At 39.5% G+C, this 17573-nt stretch overlaps 1 protein-coding gene across 3 annotated transcripts in view; it reads right to left on the bottom strand.

Annotated features, from left to right (window-relative positions):
- Positions 1–6709: 6709 nt before the first annotated feature.
- Positions 6710–17573, bottom strand: part of SLC6A15 (solute carrier family 6 member 15) — a 58585-nt gene continuing 47721 nt past the window's right edge. For all 3 annotated transcript variants that reach the window (XM_073327615.2, XM_073327614.2, XM_073327616.2), the window contains 4 exons: positions 16992–17184; positions 13694–13853; positions 10300–10462; positions 6710–9198 (listed from right to left, as the gene is read on the bottom strand). In XM_073327615.2, the coding sequence (XP_073183716.1) occupies positions 8827–9198; positions 10300–10462; positions 13694–13853; positions 16992–17184 (888 nt within the window). In that variant the 3' untranslated portion in view covers positions 6710–8826. The remainder of the gene's footprint in view (positions 9199–10299; positions 10463–13693; positions 13854–16991; positions 17185–17573) is intronic.

Here is a 17573-nt window from a genome sequence, read left to right as displayed (position 1 = left end):
GTAATTTAAAAAAAATCAAAATATCAGAGCAAGAAGCTGATTATCTACCTGGTCACTATGGCACTTCAAACCTGAAGGAAGACCATTCTGGCACAGAAAAAAAAGATAGTTTGTCCCTATATTTATAAGCATTACAGGTTTGTTGCTTATGAACGAATGCAGCTGAGAACACTAATACTAATGAATGCCGTTGAGAACACAGAATGAAAGGGGTTTTTTTGTTTGTTTTTCCAGTTCTCGCTTTATAGAAACCTATTTTCACTCTGAAATGCTCGCTGTTGCTGGTTAATAGGGGATCTGAATGTAAAAGTTTTTCCCTGGCAACAATCTCATGAACCTTGCATCTCATCAACACACTTTTGGAATGTCAGCACCCTCCAGTGGCAGTAGAACTGACTCACACCTTACGTGTTTGATTATTTCATATTTGCTTTTTACACACCATGAAATCTAGCCCAATATTCTAGGGATATTTTTAATGTAGTACATTTTTTGGAAATTGACATAGCTAAATTTATTTGTCTTTCAAAAAGAGCATTAAGGAGGGAGCAAACTTCAGTTTATCTAGATACCTTACTGCATCTCAGATGATAAACATACATTTCTCCCAACATTTTCCTGTGATCAGTAACAGAGTGGTAATTTGTTCTCTACAGAACCATTTTAGTGCAGGGCTGTGAAACAATTTTACAAATACTCTCCCTCCCCTGTCACTGTCACAAACATAACTCATGTCTTCTGTGATTGCACCACAACACACACAATCTGCCTGAGAATTCTAGGTCATCATCAACTTACATCCGAATGCACCCTGGGCTTCCTGAGCATAAACTGCCTGCTCTGTGAAACTGAAATGCCTCCTTCCCTTCTAGGGATCCTGCACCCCTCTGGGGTATCCATGGCAAAATTTCTGTGGGATCAGGGAAAGGATAGGAACAGAGCCACAGATATAGTACAGTCCTTGGATTGTGACCCATTGCCCTCTCTGCCCATTAGCCCTCTACCTAAAGATGTGGAGGAAATGTTGTGGAGCATGATTACATTATATTTAGACTTGGAAGGATTTGATTTTTATCAGTAAATGTTGGTAAATGTCAATTTCATCATACACACAAAAACCAATGAAAACATATTTTCATTGATGATTATTGAAATTTACTAAGGCAAAGTAAGAAAAATGCTGCATGAGAATTCATTAGAGTTTGATTTAAGGATATTTACTTTGTATATTTTGTGTGATGTTGACAATCTGTGTTTTCCTAAAGCTTCAGTTTTTTGACTATGTGTCTACTCTAATTAAATAATTGTCTGACACCCTCAATGCCTGATCCATCCATAATTTCCTGCAACTGTTGAAAATTAAAACTTATAAACATTAAAAAAAGCTTTAAAATGAATATTGATATCATCCATTTAAAATTATACACAAATATTGAATTCTGCCAAGCCTAGTTATATTGATGCCGGTCTTTGATAACTTTCATTTGTGCAATCAGACCACAGAAAGCATGTCCATTTTAACTTTGCAATAAATTATAGTGCTAATATATTTTCACTTTCCACATGAATGATTTGTCCTTGGGCCCTTTCTAAATGTATTAGATACAAAGAAGCTTTTCTTTAATTGGGGGCATAATTGCCTTGCGTGATGATCTTTTTTCTTTCAACAGACTTACTGGTTAATAGGTTGGCATGACACTCCAAGCCTTCCAACTTGTTTGTAGCTAAATGTCTGAAGCCTGCCTATTCTGTGTTGTCTTCCTTCCTTTTCTCCATTATATTCCCCTGCCCCTTTATGTTTTTGTTTTTTTTTTCCATTTCTGGCAGAGCAAGTAGTGACTAAAAATGCTGAAGCAATCTGAAATGGGGAGATGTGAGAGAACTGGACCAAGGCCCCAGTACATCTAAAACAATCATCACTCATTGTGTTGTCATTTATCTGTGGAATCCATGTTTGAATAATAAGAGTATAATAGTAGAAATATACTACTGACCACCTAGCCAAGGATGGTAATGGTGATTGTGAGTTGCTCAGAGAGATTAGAGAGGCTACAAAAGAAGAAAACCCAATAATAATGGTGTATTTTAGCTATCGTCATATTGACTGGTTATATGTCACCTCAGGACATGATGCAGAGATAGCATTTCTAGATATAATTAATGACTGCTTCTTGGAGCAGCTAGTTCTGGAACCCCTAAGGGGAGAGACAAGTTGTAATTTATGTCTAAGTGGCACACAAGATCTGGTTCAAGAAGTGAATATAGATGAACTGCTTGGTAATACTGACCATAATATAATTAAATTGAATATCCTTGTAGGGGGAAAAATATCAATGAAACCCACCACAGTACCATTTAACTTCAAAAATGGGACTACAGAGATATAAGGAAGCTAGTTAAATAGAAATTAAAAGGACCAGTCACAAGAGTGAAATGCCTGCAAGCTGCATGGAAACTATTTAAAAACACCATCATAGAGGTTCAAATGAAATGTATACCCCAAATAAAAAAAAAAAACAAAAACAGTAAGAGGATAAAAAGTGGCACCATGGCTAAACAGCAAACTAAAAGGGGCGTATAGAGACAAAAAGGCATCTTTTAGGAACTGGAAGTCAAATCCTAGTTAGGAATGTAGATAGGAGCATACATACTGAGAACTCAAGTGTGAAAGTATAATTAGGCAGGCCAAAAAAGGATTTGAAAAGCAACTATCAAAAGACTCTAAAACTAACAGCATTTTTAAAAAATACATTGGAAGCAGGAAGTCTGGCAACAATCAATGGCACTGAGGGACAATCAAGATGGGCAAATGTTGTGGAGAAGCTAAGTAAATTCTTTGCATCAGTTTTCACTGCAGAGGATGTGGTAGAGATTCCCACACCCGAGCCACTTTTTTTAGATGAAAAATCTGAGGAACTGTCCCAGATTGAGTTGTCAACAGAGGAGATTTAAGAACAAATTGATAAATTAAACAGTGGTAAGTCACCAGGACCAGATGGTATTCACCCAAGTGTTCTGAAGGAACTCAAATATGAATTGCAGAAATACTAACTGTGGTATGTAATCTATCACTTAAATCAGCCACTGTACCAGATGAGTGGAGGATAACTAATGTCATACTGATATTTTTAAAAGGCCCTAGAGGCAATCCTGGCAATTACAGGCCAGTAAGCTAACTTTGAAACGAGGCACATTGATTGAAATGATGGTAAAGGACAGAATTATCAGAGATAGATGACCATGATATGTTGGGGAAGAGTCAGCACAGCTTTTGTCAAGGGAAATCATGCCTCAACAGACTATTAGAATTCTTTGAGGGTATCAACAAACATGTGGACAAGGGTGATCCAGGTGCTATAGTGTGGGCTTTTGGAAATCCTTTGAAATGAAATCCCACATCAAAGGTTCTTAAGCAAAGTAAGCAGTCGTTATAAGAGAGAAGGTCCTCTCATGGATCAGTAACTGGTTAAAAGATAGGAAACAAAGGGTAGGATTAAATGATCTGTTTTCACAATGGAAAGTGGTAAATAGTGCTGTATCCCAGGGATCTATATTTGGACCAGTGCTGTTCAACATATTCATTAATGATCTGGAAAAGAGGGTAAACAGTGAGGTGGGAAAGTTCGCAGACAATACTAAATTACTCACTGGTCATGTTATAGTTACTTCATATGAGGGTATTTTATCTCCACTAATGGCTAGCACAACAAAAATCACACGCTGAGGCAAACTTCTACTCGTAGTAATTCAATAGAGATTTCAATGGACTTTCACCAGAGATTGAAAAAGGCAGTATGTATTCATGTTTGGCTTGTCTCCTGGGGCTGGGATGTTGCACAGAATCTTTTGTACTCTTTATTTTTAAGGTGACTCTTTGAAGACCTCCACATTTACTTACACATTTCCAGCAGTGGTTTTTTTTTTCAAAGGACTCAGCTTCAACGGTGGAGGATGTTTAGCAGCAGTAGGCACCAAGCATTTGAGTGGCAGTAGACAGGATGTGCACTAAAGCACAGGGATTCCTGGAGCCCACCACATTCCATGCAACCGGTATGGCAGAATAATCAAAGTATGGTTCTTGTGATGAAACTAATCAAGAGTTAGCAATTTAAATGTGTGGTCATTTTAAGGAAAGGATAAAAATATTACAGAAAGTAGATGAAACAGGAGAAAGAGATAACAGATTCTCCTGATGGCATGGCCTCTACCATACTGAGACAATCCTTCACTCTGTGATTATTGTTGCATTGAAGTCTTTTTTGTATTTCTGGAATAGGCAAAGGGAATGTAACCAGGCCTGAGCACAGGGTCTTTTGTGATAGGGGCTGTCCATTGGGAAAGGGTAGTTCTGTTGACAGATGTTAGTATGATCATCTCCATTTATTCAGCTGTGACGGGGTGTGCCCGTCACTGCCGGGATGGTGCCTCTTCCTGCCCATTCTGGGTAATAGCTTTCAAGGTTGACACTCCATCCTGCAGTTGCCGCTGTCTCTGTCTCTCTCTCTCTCTCTCAGTGTCTGCAGCTCCTCTCTTATTCCACAAGCTGCAGCTGCCCCTTTGTAACTCAGCCCACTGGCAAGGTTACCATCTGTGTTTTCCCCTTCTGGGGTCTTCTCTCAGCAATGCTGGGTAGTCCTCTCATTCACTGCCACATAGTGCCACTTCCTCAGTGGCAGGCAGGGGAACATGGGCCTGCCCTCTACTCCAGGTTCCAACTCAGGGACCCTCTAGCCAGCAGTCAAAGCCTGTGCCCTCTTAGACCTTACTGCCTTTCCCTAAGCCATCCTGACTCCCCCCGCACCCCTCTCTGGAGATGATAGTACATTCCTCCACTTCTGCTGCTTCCATGTGGCAGGTTTGGGCACATCTCTACATTCTGTACACATTTCCTCTACGTCTCTTGCTATTCTGCTGTGGTATATGTGACATTATCTGATAAAATATGACCATGTAGGTCATTGTTGCTACCACTGCTATATAATTGCAACAAATCTTGTACAAAGTATGTCAAGTAAGGTGTCTAGGGAAAGGATATGATTTGATGAATATGATTTTGCTATTTGTATGCATGTATCATTTTTGTATTTGAAGTTATGAGTATTGGCTCTATACGTGTATTTTAAATATGTGTGCTCCTGTGGTAATGCCCACAAGGTATTTAGCCTGCACATCTTGAAGGGACTATTTGAGTTGAGTGGCCCATTAAAGAACACTTAACTCACAATGGAAGTTGCCCATCTACACTTAACGGACTTTCCTGCTGTGACTAAGCGAAATCATGCATGGACATGTGACTTGCCCATGTGACTCCAAACACCATCTTGTCACTTGTAATTTTCCACAGTGAGAACAAATGGGTTTCCCTTCACTTGAGAGGAGCTATAAAAGGCTCTGGAAAGATCTCCATTTTGCCTCTTTCCTACTTAAATCTCTGGACTATGGACTTATACTAATGGGAGCATTCTAACCAAAGGACTGAGGACTTTTGAGTGATTTGGAAGCAACCAGTATGTATTTGATTTCTTTAACCAATTTTAATTCTCACCTTTCTTTCTTTTTATAAACAACCTTTAGATTTTAGATACTAAAGGAATGGCAACTGTGTGATTTTTGGGTAAGATCTGAGTAATATATTGACCTGGGTATGTAGTCCTTTGGGATCAGAAGAACCCTTCTGTTTAATGAAATTGGTTTTAAATAACCACTCATCTTTAAGTCTAGTGCCTGGATGTTGAATCAGGACTGGAATGCCTAAGGAGACTGCTTTTCTGACTTCTTATTAGCCAGTGTGGTGAAACCAGTTTACTTAGTTTGGTATATCCTATGGGAGAATAACCACCAGTTTTGGGGTGTGTCTGCCCAATTTCTCAGCAGTTTGTTCTGAATTTGGTATTCTGAGTTGTGACCCATGAAGGCACAGTGACACAGCTCCCACTGGCTATGGTTTGCCCCTCGAGGCCAATGGGGGCTGCGGGAAGCGGCGCAGGCTGAGGGATGTGCTGGCCACCGCTTCCTGCAGCCCCCATTGGCCTGGAGCAGCGAATTACAGCCAGTGGGAGCTGCGATCGGCAGAACCTGCAGATGCGGCAGGTAAACAAACCGGCCCTGTCCACCAGAGGGCTTACCCTGGCAGGCCGTGGGCCAAAGGTTGCCGATCCCTGCTCTGGACCTTTATTTTCACATGCAAGTATTTTATTCTGAATCACACACAATTTTGAGCCACCTTATACACCTATGCAAAGACATAAGCAAACATAGGGCTTACCTATGTGGGCTACCAGAAGCACAGGTAGCCGCAGAGAAACAAAGCAGCTTTCACAGCTTTCTCTCCTATGTAGACATGAAGAGGGACAGTCAGGGATAGGATGAGGATAGGTGCAAGTCAATCCCAGAGGAAGGGGGGTGGAAGGAGAATAAGGTACCAGAGAGTGGCTCCAACTTCCTTGCATTCCCCTCCCAGAGACACAATCTGGTTCCTTGTTCTGCCCCTGTGGCAACATAGCCATTCTTTACTCTTTGCTCAGGACTTGTGGCAAAAGCAGAATTGAGTCTATAGTTTATAAGCTCCTCAGGGCATATAATATGTCTGGATTTGTAAAATGCTATGTAAATTTACAGAGCTACATAAATTATTGTAGTAATAACAAAAAATCCTTATTCCTGATGCAGTAATTTAATGAAAACATGACCTCCCAGTTAAATATATTTTTGCTTTTACAGGCTTTGAGCACCTCTCTCCAGTTTGTGAACACTGTTCTTTCAGCTAGCCCAGCTGATAAGCAGGAGGGTTACACTATAAAAACAAATAAACGTCTTTTTTCACTCTCTTTATTCATAGGTTAAAATGTAATGCAATACAGTTCTTAACAATTATTCACTAAAAAAACCAAGGATTTATTTTTGCATAAACCAGAAGCAAAACAGAAAGAGACTAATTAAAAAAGCCATCTTGCTTCAAGTTTTGAAACCATTACATACAGTATTAATATACATATTTACATTACAAGTATATTATATAAATATAATATATATGTAATCTTGTAACCACAATAAATATCAAGAAGGTTTTTAGGCACACAGCATAGAAAAAATGCAGAATCTGCACAATCATTAAGAGTCTTGGAGTGACTCACTCTTACATCATTTTCACACTGAAAAAGAAAATATTTTACATAAAATATACAGCCACAGCTTAAGCAGTCCTCAGTGAACTGGGGACTCGTATTCCCATTAGAAGCCTCCTCCTTGGTTTACTAATACTATTTTTCTATACAGCTGTTACATAAGAAAATAGTTTGCAAGATTTTGTACTCAGCTAATAGCCTAAGTAATTATCAGTGCTAACAAAATAAGTACAGCGTATCTACATAATGTATATACAAATGTGTGCAGAAATATGGGTTTGGTGAATTACTTTGTAGCTCACTTCTAATACTGGGGAGTTACCCTGACATCAAAAAAGGGATTTTCAGTTAAATCAAGTCAGAAATATTACATAATTTGAGAAATTGCTGCAAACTGAGGTAACACCTGTACTTTATAGACAGAAAGCTTTCAAATTAAATTAAAAAAAAAAAATCTTGGCTATCTTGACAGACCTAAGCCATCACTGATTTTTTTTGTGTGGTGTGTTTTCCCTTCAACACTCAAGCTAGTCAAGTCCAAAGCAGACTGCAAAGAGTTACAAAAGGGATCTCACAAACCTGGGTGACGGGGCAACAAAATGGCAGATGAAATTCTATGAGAATAAATGCAAAGCAATGCACATTGGAAAACATAATCCCAGCTATACATACAACATGATAGGGTCTAAATTAGCTGTTATCACTCAAGAAAGAGATCTTGGAGTCACTGCGGATAGTTCTCTGAAAAATCCACCCAATGTGCAGCAGCAGTCAAAAAAGTGAACAGAATACTGGGAATCATTAAGAAAGGGATAGATAATAAGACATAAAATATCATATTGACTCTATATAAATCCATGGTATGCCCACATCTTGAATACTGCATGCAGATGTGGTCGCCCCATCTAAAAACACAATATATTGGATTTGGAAAAGGTTCACAGAAGGGCAACAAAAATGATTACGGGCATGGAACAGCTTCCATATGAGGTGAGATTAATAAGACTGGGACTTTTCATCTTGGAAAAGAGACGACTAAGGGGGGATATGATAGATGTCTATAAAGTCATGACTGGTGTGGAGAAAGTAAATACAGAGGTGTTATTTACTCCTTCCCATAACACAAGAACTAGGGGTCATCAAATGAAATTAATAGGCAGCATGTTTAAAAGAAACAAAAGGAAGTATTTCTTCACACAATGCACAGTCAATCTGTGGAAATCTTTGCCAGAGGATTTTGTGAAGGCCAAGACCATAACAGGGTTCAAAAAAGAACTAGATAACTTCATGGAGGATAGGTCCATCAATGGCTATTAGCCAGGATAGGCAGAGATGGTGTCCCTGGCAGCTGTTTGCCGGAGGCTGGGGTTGGGTAACTGGGGATGGATCGCTTGATGATTGCCTGTTCTGTTCATTCCCTCTGAAGCACCTGGAAATGGTCACTGTCAGAGGACATGATAGTGGGCTGGATGGGCTTTTGGTCTGACCCAATATGACTTTTCTTATGTTCTAATGCAATATAAAACCAGAAGATCAATCCAAAGGGAATTTTTACACTATATGTACCGTCATGATATTTTAAAGACTGTAGCTAGGGGGCACCTGAGATCACATTCTAGTAAGTGAAGCGGACAACTTCTCTTAGAGAGCTAACGTTCAGTGATACAGTATAAACAACAAAAAAAGTAATTTTGTTCTCTAGCTACAAGTCAGACTCGGGCATATCTGGCATATCTGCCATTAGATAGCCAATACCATAGCGTCCATTGGGAGCAGTATCCAGAGTTGGGGATCCAGTCTGTTTCCGGTATATGTTTTTACCAAAATTTGGAGATGGCAGCTCACTTGGAATCTTCCCATGAATCAGACTTGCATCATCTCCCTCTAGATTAACAGGCTCCTTTATTATCCGTCCTCTTTTGTAGGATACAGCAGCCAAACTACCAGAGCTATCATCAATAAGGTTGCAGCGGCGGACTATGAAGACTATAGGGACAGGAAGTATGGCCAATATCATCAGAGATATACAGATAATCATTCCCCATGGTGGATAGCTCAGGAACTCCGCGGTAGCCTATGCGGGCCAAGAGAAACACAATTAATACATTGTTACTTAATAAGAGACAAAGCTTGCAATCATAGGTGCCGACTTCCTCTCTTTCCCTTGGGTGCTTGACCCCCTCCTGCCCCGCTCCCATTCCAACCCCTTCTTCAAAGTTCCCGTCCCAACTCTGCCCCTCCCTGCCAATATTTCAACTCCTTACCCAAATCCCCTCCTTGGCACTGCCTCTGTCCCGCCTCCCCTGAGAGCGCCACATTCCCACTCCTCCCCCTCCCTTCCAGAGTGTGCTAACGCTGCGAAATAGCTGTTTGGCGGCAGCTGGAAAGGAAAAGCTGGGAAGTAGGCGGAGGAGGAGGGATGCGGCGTGCTTGGGGGGATGGGAGGTGAGGGGAGCTTGGCTGCCGGTGGGTGCAGAGTACCCACTAATTTTTCCCAGTGGGTGCTCCAGCCCTAGAGCACCGACGGAGTCAGCGCCTATGCTTGCAGTCCTAACCCAGGCTAAACTCCTATTGATATCACACATTAACTTCCCCCAAATTTTGATTAGCAGTCAACCCCAGATTTGGTGTTGCTAAGTGAGATGAAATAAGCACTAAGAGTAGTGCTAATGTTGCAAAAAAACTAGAAAACAGAACATTACCAATTCTTCACTGAAAAACAATATAGCTAGATTTCCCAAAAACTGAGTGTCCTTATCCCACTATACTGGACAATCACAGATTGTTCTATAAAGTAGCTGTTCACTGATATGCTGTACCAGCTTCCAAGGGGAGTGGCCATGAAATGCCTAATCTGAATATTGAGTTATATGATAGCTGATGACAACAAAGTGGTGAAACAATTGATGCTCGCTCAGTACCACCACCATGTATTCTGCTTTAATTCAAACAAACAAATGCCATTGTCATCCAGTGACTACCTTTTTTGGAAATGAAAGAACTAATGCTATATTAAAGGTAATGATGTTTTTGTATTAGTATAACTAGAAACAAAAGTGGCCAGGTTTACCTTTGTAATGAACTATATGAATTACAAAGTGTCTTTTCCCAGGCTAGCAAAAGTACTTTAAATAAAAGTTACATTATTCTGGCAATGGTATATGTTATTACTTACCTTTTCTTCAATCCATGCATTGTAACCAGGAGGACTTAATCCCATTTGGACAATACTACCTACCAGCAAAAATAACAACACTACAGGAGAAATGTACTTCCACATGTAGTAATAATATTGGTTTGGAGAAAAACCAAGCATATCCTTTAGGTCCTCCATAAATCTGGGGGGAAATGCACATTATTAGTTCAGAAATTGAGGTTTTGAGTGTCTGTAGTTCAGACATATCAGCTAATTTGCAACAATCGGCACACCAATAAAGAGTACACATAGAAATATCTGCATTTAGATCAATTGTATGGATTTACAAATAGTACCTATATTAATAATGAGTTGAATCAGCTCAGATCAAGTTCACTCAGAGTGCTAGAAAACTTAGATTTGAATCCTGATTAAGTCTCAAGCAGAAATGAGTGTGATCCCTAAACAATGTTAGACCAATGGTTAGTCCCTGGTGTGTCACAAATATAGATTAGATTACCTTCAAATAAGTAAGAAACATATTTTGAATGTTGATGAATCATTGTGAAAGACCACAGTGTTCAGCTCAGAAAGATTTAACACTGTTGTGTAGGTGTGACACATTAGAACCCCCCCCACACACACACACTGTTATGAGCTTTTCCAACCCATTCTTGCAGCTGTGTGCTAGTTCAAATATGCTACCCCAAACCAGTATACGTGTAAAAAGAAATATTACCCTGAACCAACTCAAAACCTACTGAAGTGTTTATATTTGTGCTGGGATATCTATTTAGGAATGTGCCATTGCTTTTGAATTCACATACAAGTAGGACACCAGAAAGGACAAAATAGGTGTCACAAAACTAATTTGAATTCAAGTGTGCTATATATTATGATAAATTACATTATCAACAAGCTACCGTTTTGCACCTTATCAGTTGTTGACTGACTGTGTGAGGTCTTGATTCTGCCACTGTGCCTTAGTAGTGCAACATATGTTTTGAACCAAGCCTACAGTTTTAGGACTTTCTGATGAAAAAGTACACATACTCCAATGCCAGCAGAAAATGAGAGTGTTAACTTAGAACTGGTTCCTTTTGGGTTTTGTCAGCAAACTCTGATGGCATCTTAACTCCTTTGCTGTTTCATTTCCCTATTTGAATGTTACTGTAACAAAACGTTTCTACTGTAATTAACGTTGTGAAAGAAACGTCCCATGCAAGGTTACTATGACATAAAATCTCATCTAATTCCTGGAAACATACCACTGAGAACATACTTCATTGTGAGCAAAGGACAGAGATAGGCACATAGTTAAAACCAGTGAAAATAACTGATTTCAAAAATGGCTTTAACCCTTGGTATATAGCTCCCTTTCTTCACCACAGCAAACATAAGCTACTTGTCTTCACTTTTAAGATTTTTCATGTCCAATCGCCACACTACCTATCGTCTCTCATATACTATCAAGATGCCATCTCCTGCCTCTGATCTGCCAATGGTGACAGCCTTCATCACCCACTTTCTTAGTTTCTCCATCACACTTTCTTATGTTCTCCTATGCTGCTCCTCACGCTTGGGAGGAGCTCCACATAAACATCCACAAGGTCACCTCCCTCAAACTTTCCTTTGCTGTGATGCCTACAGAAAACTTGAGGGTTAGGTGCTGTGCTGAGACCGCTGTCTACCAGGCTGATCAATATTGTCTCATGTTTCCTTGCTTTCCCCTGTTGATCTGTACCCACCTGTTGTCTCTTTTCTTACACTTAGATTATTAGCTCCATGGGGCAGGCACTGCCTTTTTGTACTGTGTTTGTCCAGCATCTACTACAGTATGGTCCTGACCTTTGACTGAGAGAACAACTTTTAGAGAAACATCCAATCTTGATTTAAAAATTGCCAGTGATGGAGAATCTACCATGACCCTTGGTAAATTGTTCCAGTGGTTAATTACTCTCACTGTTATAAATTTACATCTCATTTCCAGTCTGAATTTGTCTAGTTTCAACTTCAAGCCATTGGATCATGTTATACCTTTCTCTGCTAGACTGAAGAGCCCATTATCAAATATTTGTTCCCCATGTAGGCACCTACAGCCTGTAGTCAAGTAACTCCTTCACCTTCTTTTTGCTGAGCTAAATAGATTCAACTCCTTGAGTCTGTCAGTATAAGGCACTATAATATTTTTCACTTTCATCATTCTTGTAGCTCTTCTCTGAATCTTCTCCAATTTATCAACCTACTTCTTGAATTGTGTACACCAGAACTGGACACAGTATTCCAGCAGCAGTTGCACCAGTGCTAGATACAGAGGTAAAGTAACCTCTCCACTTCTACTTGATATTTTCTTGTTTATGCATTCAAGGACTGCGTTAACCCTTTTGGCCACAACATTGCATTGGGAGCTTATGTTCAGCTGATTATCTACTACAAACCCCAAATCTTTTTTCCTGCCTCCCAGGATAAAGAGCCCCATCCTATAAGTATGGCCTACATTCTTTGTTCCTTATACCTCTACATTTAACTGTACTGAAACACATACAGTTTGCTTGAGACCAGTTTACCAAACAATCCAGATCACTCTGTACCAGTGACCTCTTCATTACTTACACACCCCCAATTTTTGTGTCATCTGCAAACTTTATCAGTGATGACTTTATGTTTTCTCCCAGGTCACTGATAAAACTGTCCAGGGCCTGATTATTTCTCACCTCAGCTACTGGAATTTCTTCATTGATGACTTCCCTGACACTTGCTCATGCCCCCTCTAGTCTATGTAAAATAATTCAATCTGCCAAAAATCATATATTGTTCCTCACCCACTACTGTATGTTTATCTCTTCTTGAAATCCTTCCATTGGCTTCCCCTTTCTGTCTAGATCAAATTTATACTCCTCTTCCTTGACTTCAAGGCCTTTCTCATCCTGACCATCTCTCTTACCTTGTCTCTTTCCACTGACTTCCTCTCCTCTGTTGCACTGGTCTAATCAACACTCTGTGTCCCCCTACTACTCATGCTTGCAGGCCTTCTTCCATGCTGCCCCCATAGATTTAGAACCCCCCTCCTACCCTGGTCCAATATATTCTCCAACTCCATCCTTAAAAATGCACTTCACTCAGGAGTCCTACAAGCACAGACTCACCCACCCTGATACCCGTAACCTACCAAAAATAATGTACCTACACACACAAGAAAAAAACAACCCCAAGATGAAGGCTTGATTTCACCCTTGAGTTCATCATTCCCCTTCCCTTCTCTGCTTTTGTATTCTGCCTAGATAATCTGAACGCTCTTTGGGGCAGGGATCTGTCTTTACCACATCCAGAGGGCTGTTGATCCTATACAACTAAAACAATAACAAGGATAACGATGAATAGTGTCAACATATTAACCATCACAGAAAGGAGCAACTCCATTTCCTGAACTTACTTGTCTATCCCATAAACTTGAGAAATGGCAATATTCTCCAAAATGACCACGATAAGCAGAGGCAGAGTAGCAGAATAATCATCAAACATTGTGACAAAATAATTTCCAGAGCGCTGCACAAAGATCAGGCCAATTGAAAATGCTACCAGACAGCAGATGACTGGAACAAAGGACAGAAATGAGAATTGTAACCATAATCATGCATCAGAGAAAGAAAGGAAGAAAGAAAGAGTTACCAAACATCAAAATAATTATTGTTTTACTCTAGGTTGACACTAGTTTTCCCTTCTTTCCTTTCCACTTTTGCACTGGCAAAGTAAAGCCATAAAAGGAATCTTAGCCGTTCCCTAGGCAGCAAACAGTCACAATTTGAATTACTAGAATGAAAGGCAGCCCTGACTCAGCAAAGTAAGTTCTTTGCTGAAGCAAGAACTATTTATCATTAGACACTTAAAGTGAATGTAAGAGTAGAATCCAGGAAAACAGAACATTTAATGCAGTGCATGCTTCGTTCTCTCTTTCCATCAACGAAAGTTAAGTGGGTCAAAGTTTTAGACCAGATTTTTCAAAACCAACAGCTATATAGGTTTACTAGGTAGAATCATTCACTGCCACTTCAATTCAGATTGCATTCACTTGCCATGGGAACTATCTGCATTTACTTGCTTTCAAAGCAAGAGCATCACAACCTTTTCTTCTTCTAAAGTCCAGCTGGAAATCTCCGTCCCAAAGTCAATGAAATTCAGTGATGAAAGTCAATGGGATTTCTGCCATTGGCTTCAGTGGGAGCAGGACTGGGCCCTACAACAGTAATACAGTGAGACAAATTCTGCAAAAAATTAGGATTGGCCCCAAAGTGTAACAGTACTCCATAATGACCACTGGTTATACTCCAGCCAATATATGTGTTGACTTAAGTACTGTAAGGGAAGAGAACAATAATCTTGTAAATATGGTCATATAAAAATAAACTTCTCTTTTTTTATCATGTAGCCACTGTTGTTTACTTTATTAATGTCTTTTGGAGAAAAAGTTTTGAATTAAAGCATTGCAGAAGAAACATCTATTAAACTAAAAAATGGATGTTAACCATAGCATTCAGGGCCCAACACAAATTGACAAAAGCCGGGAAAGTTAGTGTGGAATCTTCAAAAGTGCTCAGCACTGGCCTAATTGCTCCCCCTGAAGTCAATAGGAGTGATCCTAGAGACTTCAGGGAAACAGATTTAGACCCATACAGTGTGCTTTTGAAAATCCCACCCTCAGACTTTATATTAGCCCTGAATTGTTAACTCTCCCCTCTGTGCCTTCATGTTGTATATAGCCAGAGTATGCAACAATCTGTATATAGAGACTCTGATAAGAGCACTAATGTATCTGAACACATACACCCCAAAGCATTTAAGCATGTGATAAGTCTCAATGAAGGCAACAGAGATTCGAAGATACTTGAGTGCTTTGCTGAATCAGGCCCATAATGCTGCAAGTTACTAATGCAGGAACACTTTAATCAAAATTGCAGATTTGTGGGTATCTATGACTCTTCACACTAAATTCTCCTGTTGGTTTTTATGCTGTGCAATTCAACTGGCATTGTATTGGGCGTAATCCAGGGTAGAATTTGGAGATTGGAGATCAATTCTGAAAACATTACACTAAATTGTAATCCCTTGAGTCCAACTGACATAAACGGAATCATGGAGGTAAAACCAATGCACAGCACTCAGAAAAAGTGTTAGATTAAAGTAGTATCATGGAACTTTATTTCGTTTTTTATTATTTAAATTCCTAAATCATAACAAAGGTTTATTGTGAAGTGTTAAAATTGTATTCCGTGCCAACAGGACATTCATATACGCATTCAGAGTTAGCTAATTTTCAAACTATGTTAATGTTACATGAGTTATTTGATAGGGTTTTAAAGAAGCAAAAGAACGTAAGGGCTGTTTTTCAGAAGTGGTGAGCATTTCTACTCAATGGCTCAGCACTCATGAATATCTGCTGATTAGCCTTTGGGCAAATGGTTAGGCCCTGATCCAGCAAACAACTGAAGCACATGTTTCCTTTTAAGCACTACTTGTTAACTAAGTGGCTTGCATACTGACAGGTTTCAGAGTAGCAGCCATGTCAGTCTGTATTCGCAAAAAGAACAGGAGTACTTGTGGCACCTTAGAGACTAACAAATTTATTAGAGCACAACATTTTGTGGGCTACAGCCCACTTCATCGGATGCACAGAATGGAACATATAGTAAGACGATATATATATATATATATATACACACATACAGAGTAATTTAATTTAATTAAATTAATTAGCCTCTTACAGTTTGTCTGGCAACTTCCACCTTCTCTGTATGTATATATATATCTGCTTACTATATGTTCCATTCTATGCATCCAATGAAGCGGGCTGTAGCCCACAAAATGTTATGCTCTAATAAATTTGTTAGTCTCTAAGGTGTCACAAGTACTCCTGTTCTTTTTGTTAACTAAGTTCTCCAAGGCCAGATTTTTAAAGGTATTCAGGCACCTAAGATTTAGACAGGCGCCTAGTGGGATTTTCAAAATTGTATAGGAACCCATAGGAGCCTAGTGCATTGCTGGCTCGGCCAGACTCTCAGTAAAAATGTATTTTTTGTGAATGGTGGGTGCAGGGATGCTATCTTCTTCATAAATGTCTGACATAGGCCATTTCTGGCAGTAGGTTATCAGAGTGAATGGGCAATTTCCTTGGTCCACTGTGGTAGTTCTATAGACTTTTTGAACTGCAAATTTCATCTCACTGTTTATTTCTTTACCTCATTTTTTTCTCTATCCAAAGAAAAGATTAGTAAAAGATGGTTAAGGATGCCCCATTAATCACTCATAAATCAGGACAAGCCACTCACTATTAAGGCTGCATGTGAAACTTCCATTCCTCTTTGTGCATAACTTTTAGCATCTTATATTTATTTTTTTCATTCTTTTTTGTTTACATTGTCATACTTGTCTATGCTTGAATGGCCAACATTTTGGGAGACTTAAGAATGACTGACTATAAAGGAGCTCACAGTGGAAACTATTATACAACTTGAATTGCAAACAAGAAAAATTCTTTATGGAGCTATGTATGTCGGGGGGGATAGAGAGTACAGACTGGACTGCAGTTAAATAACACTATGCTATATTCCAAGGTGTACCTCCTCACGCCAACAAAAACATAAAATACCTCTTATTCTTCTCCAAAGACTTTTCCATCTGTAAGGAGGAGACCTATTTTACGGGGCTAACGAGAGATGAAAACTTGTAAAACTCACCAGTAAGAATTTCTTTCCTCACTTTGAAAGTATCAACAATAGGTGTGATGATTCCTTCAATGGTTCCAAACATACTGCCAAGTCCCAAATTTACCAGCATGAGGAAGAACATCACTGACCAGAAAGGAGAAGCAGGGAAGTGGGTCATTGCTTCTGTAAAGGCAATAAAAGCTAAACCGGTGCCTTGAACAGCCTGTCAATAAGAAATCCACATAAGATGATTAATGGAGACAACAGCGCAAACTGTGAGTCGAAATAATAGTGGGTCAGTATTTATTTACATAATTTTGTAAGCTTGTGTTCACAAATTCTGCCTCCCACTCATAATATTGCATGCTCAGAAATTCTGAAAATCAGGCTTATTATATTTTATGATTTCAGGATCAGTATATCTTGACCATAGCATACAGTCACTCAGTGCAGAGACATTGATTAGGGACCTGATCCAAAAAATCTGATTGGGGCTTTAGATCAGGCCCATCTGTTTACAGATGAGGCTGTTCAGAAAATAAAGCAACTTTTAGGTATACAACAGGGATCGGCAACCTTTGGCATGCAGCCCGTAGGGGAAATTCGCTGGCG

The sequence above is a fragment of the Lepidochelys kempii genome, chromosome 1 (genome assembly GCF_965140285.1).
Source record: "Lepidochelys kempii isolate rLepKem1 chromosome 1, rLepKem1.hap1, whole genome shotgun sequence".
In the NCBI taxonomy this organism is placed as follows: Eukaryota; Metazoa; Chordata; order Testudines; family Cheloniidae; genus Lepidochelys; species Lepidochelys kempii.
This window is presented reverse-complemented; position numbering and strand designations above follow the sequence as displayed.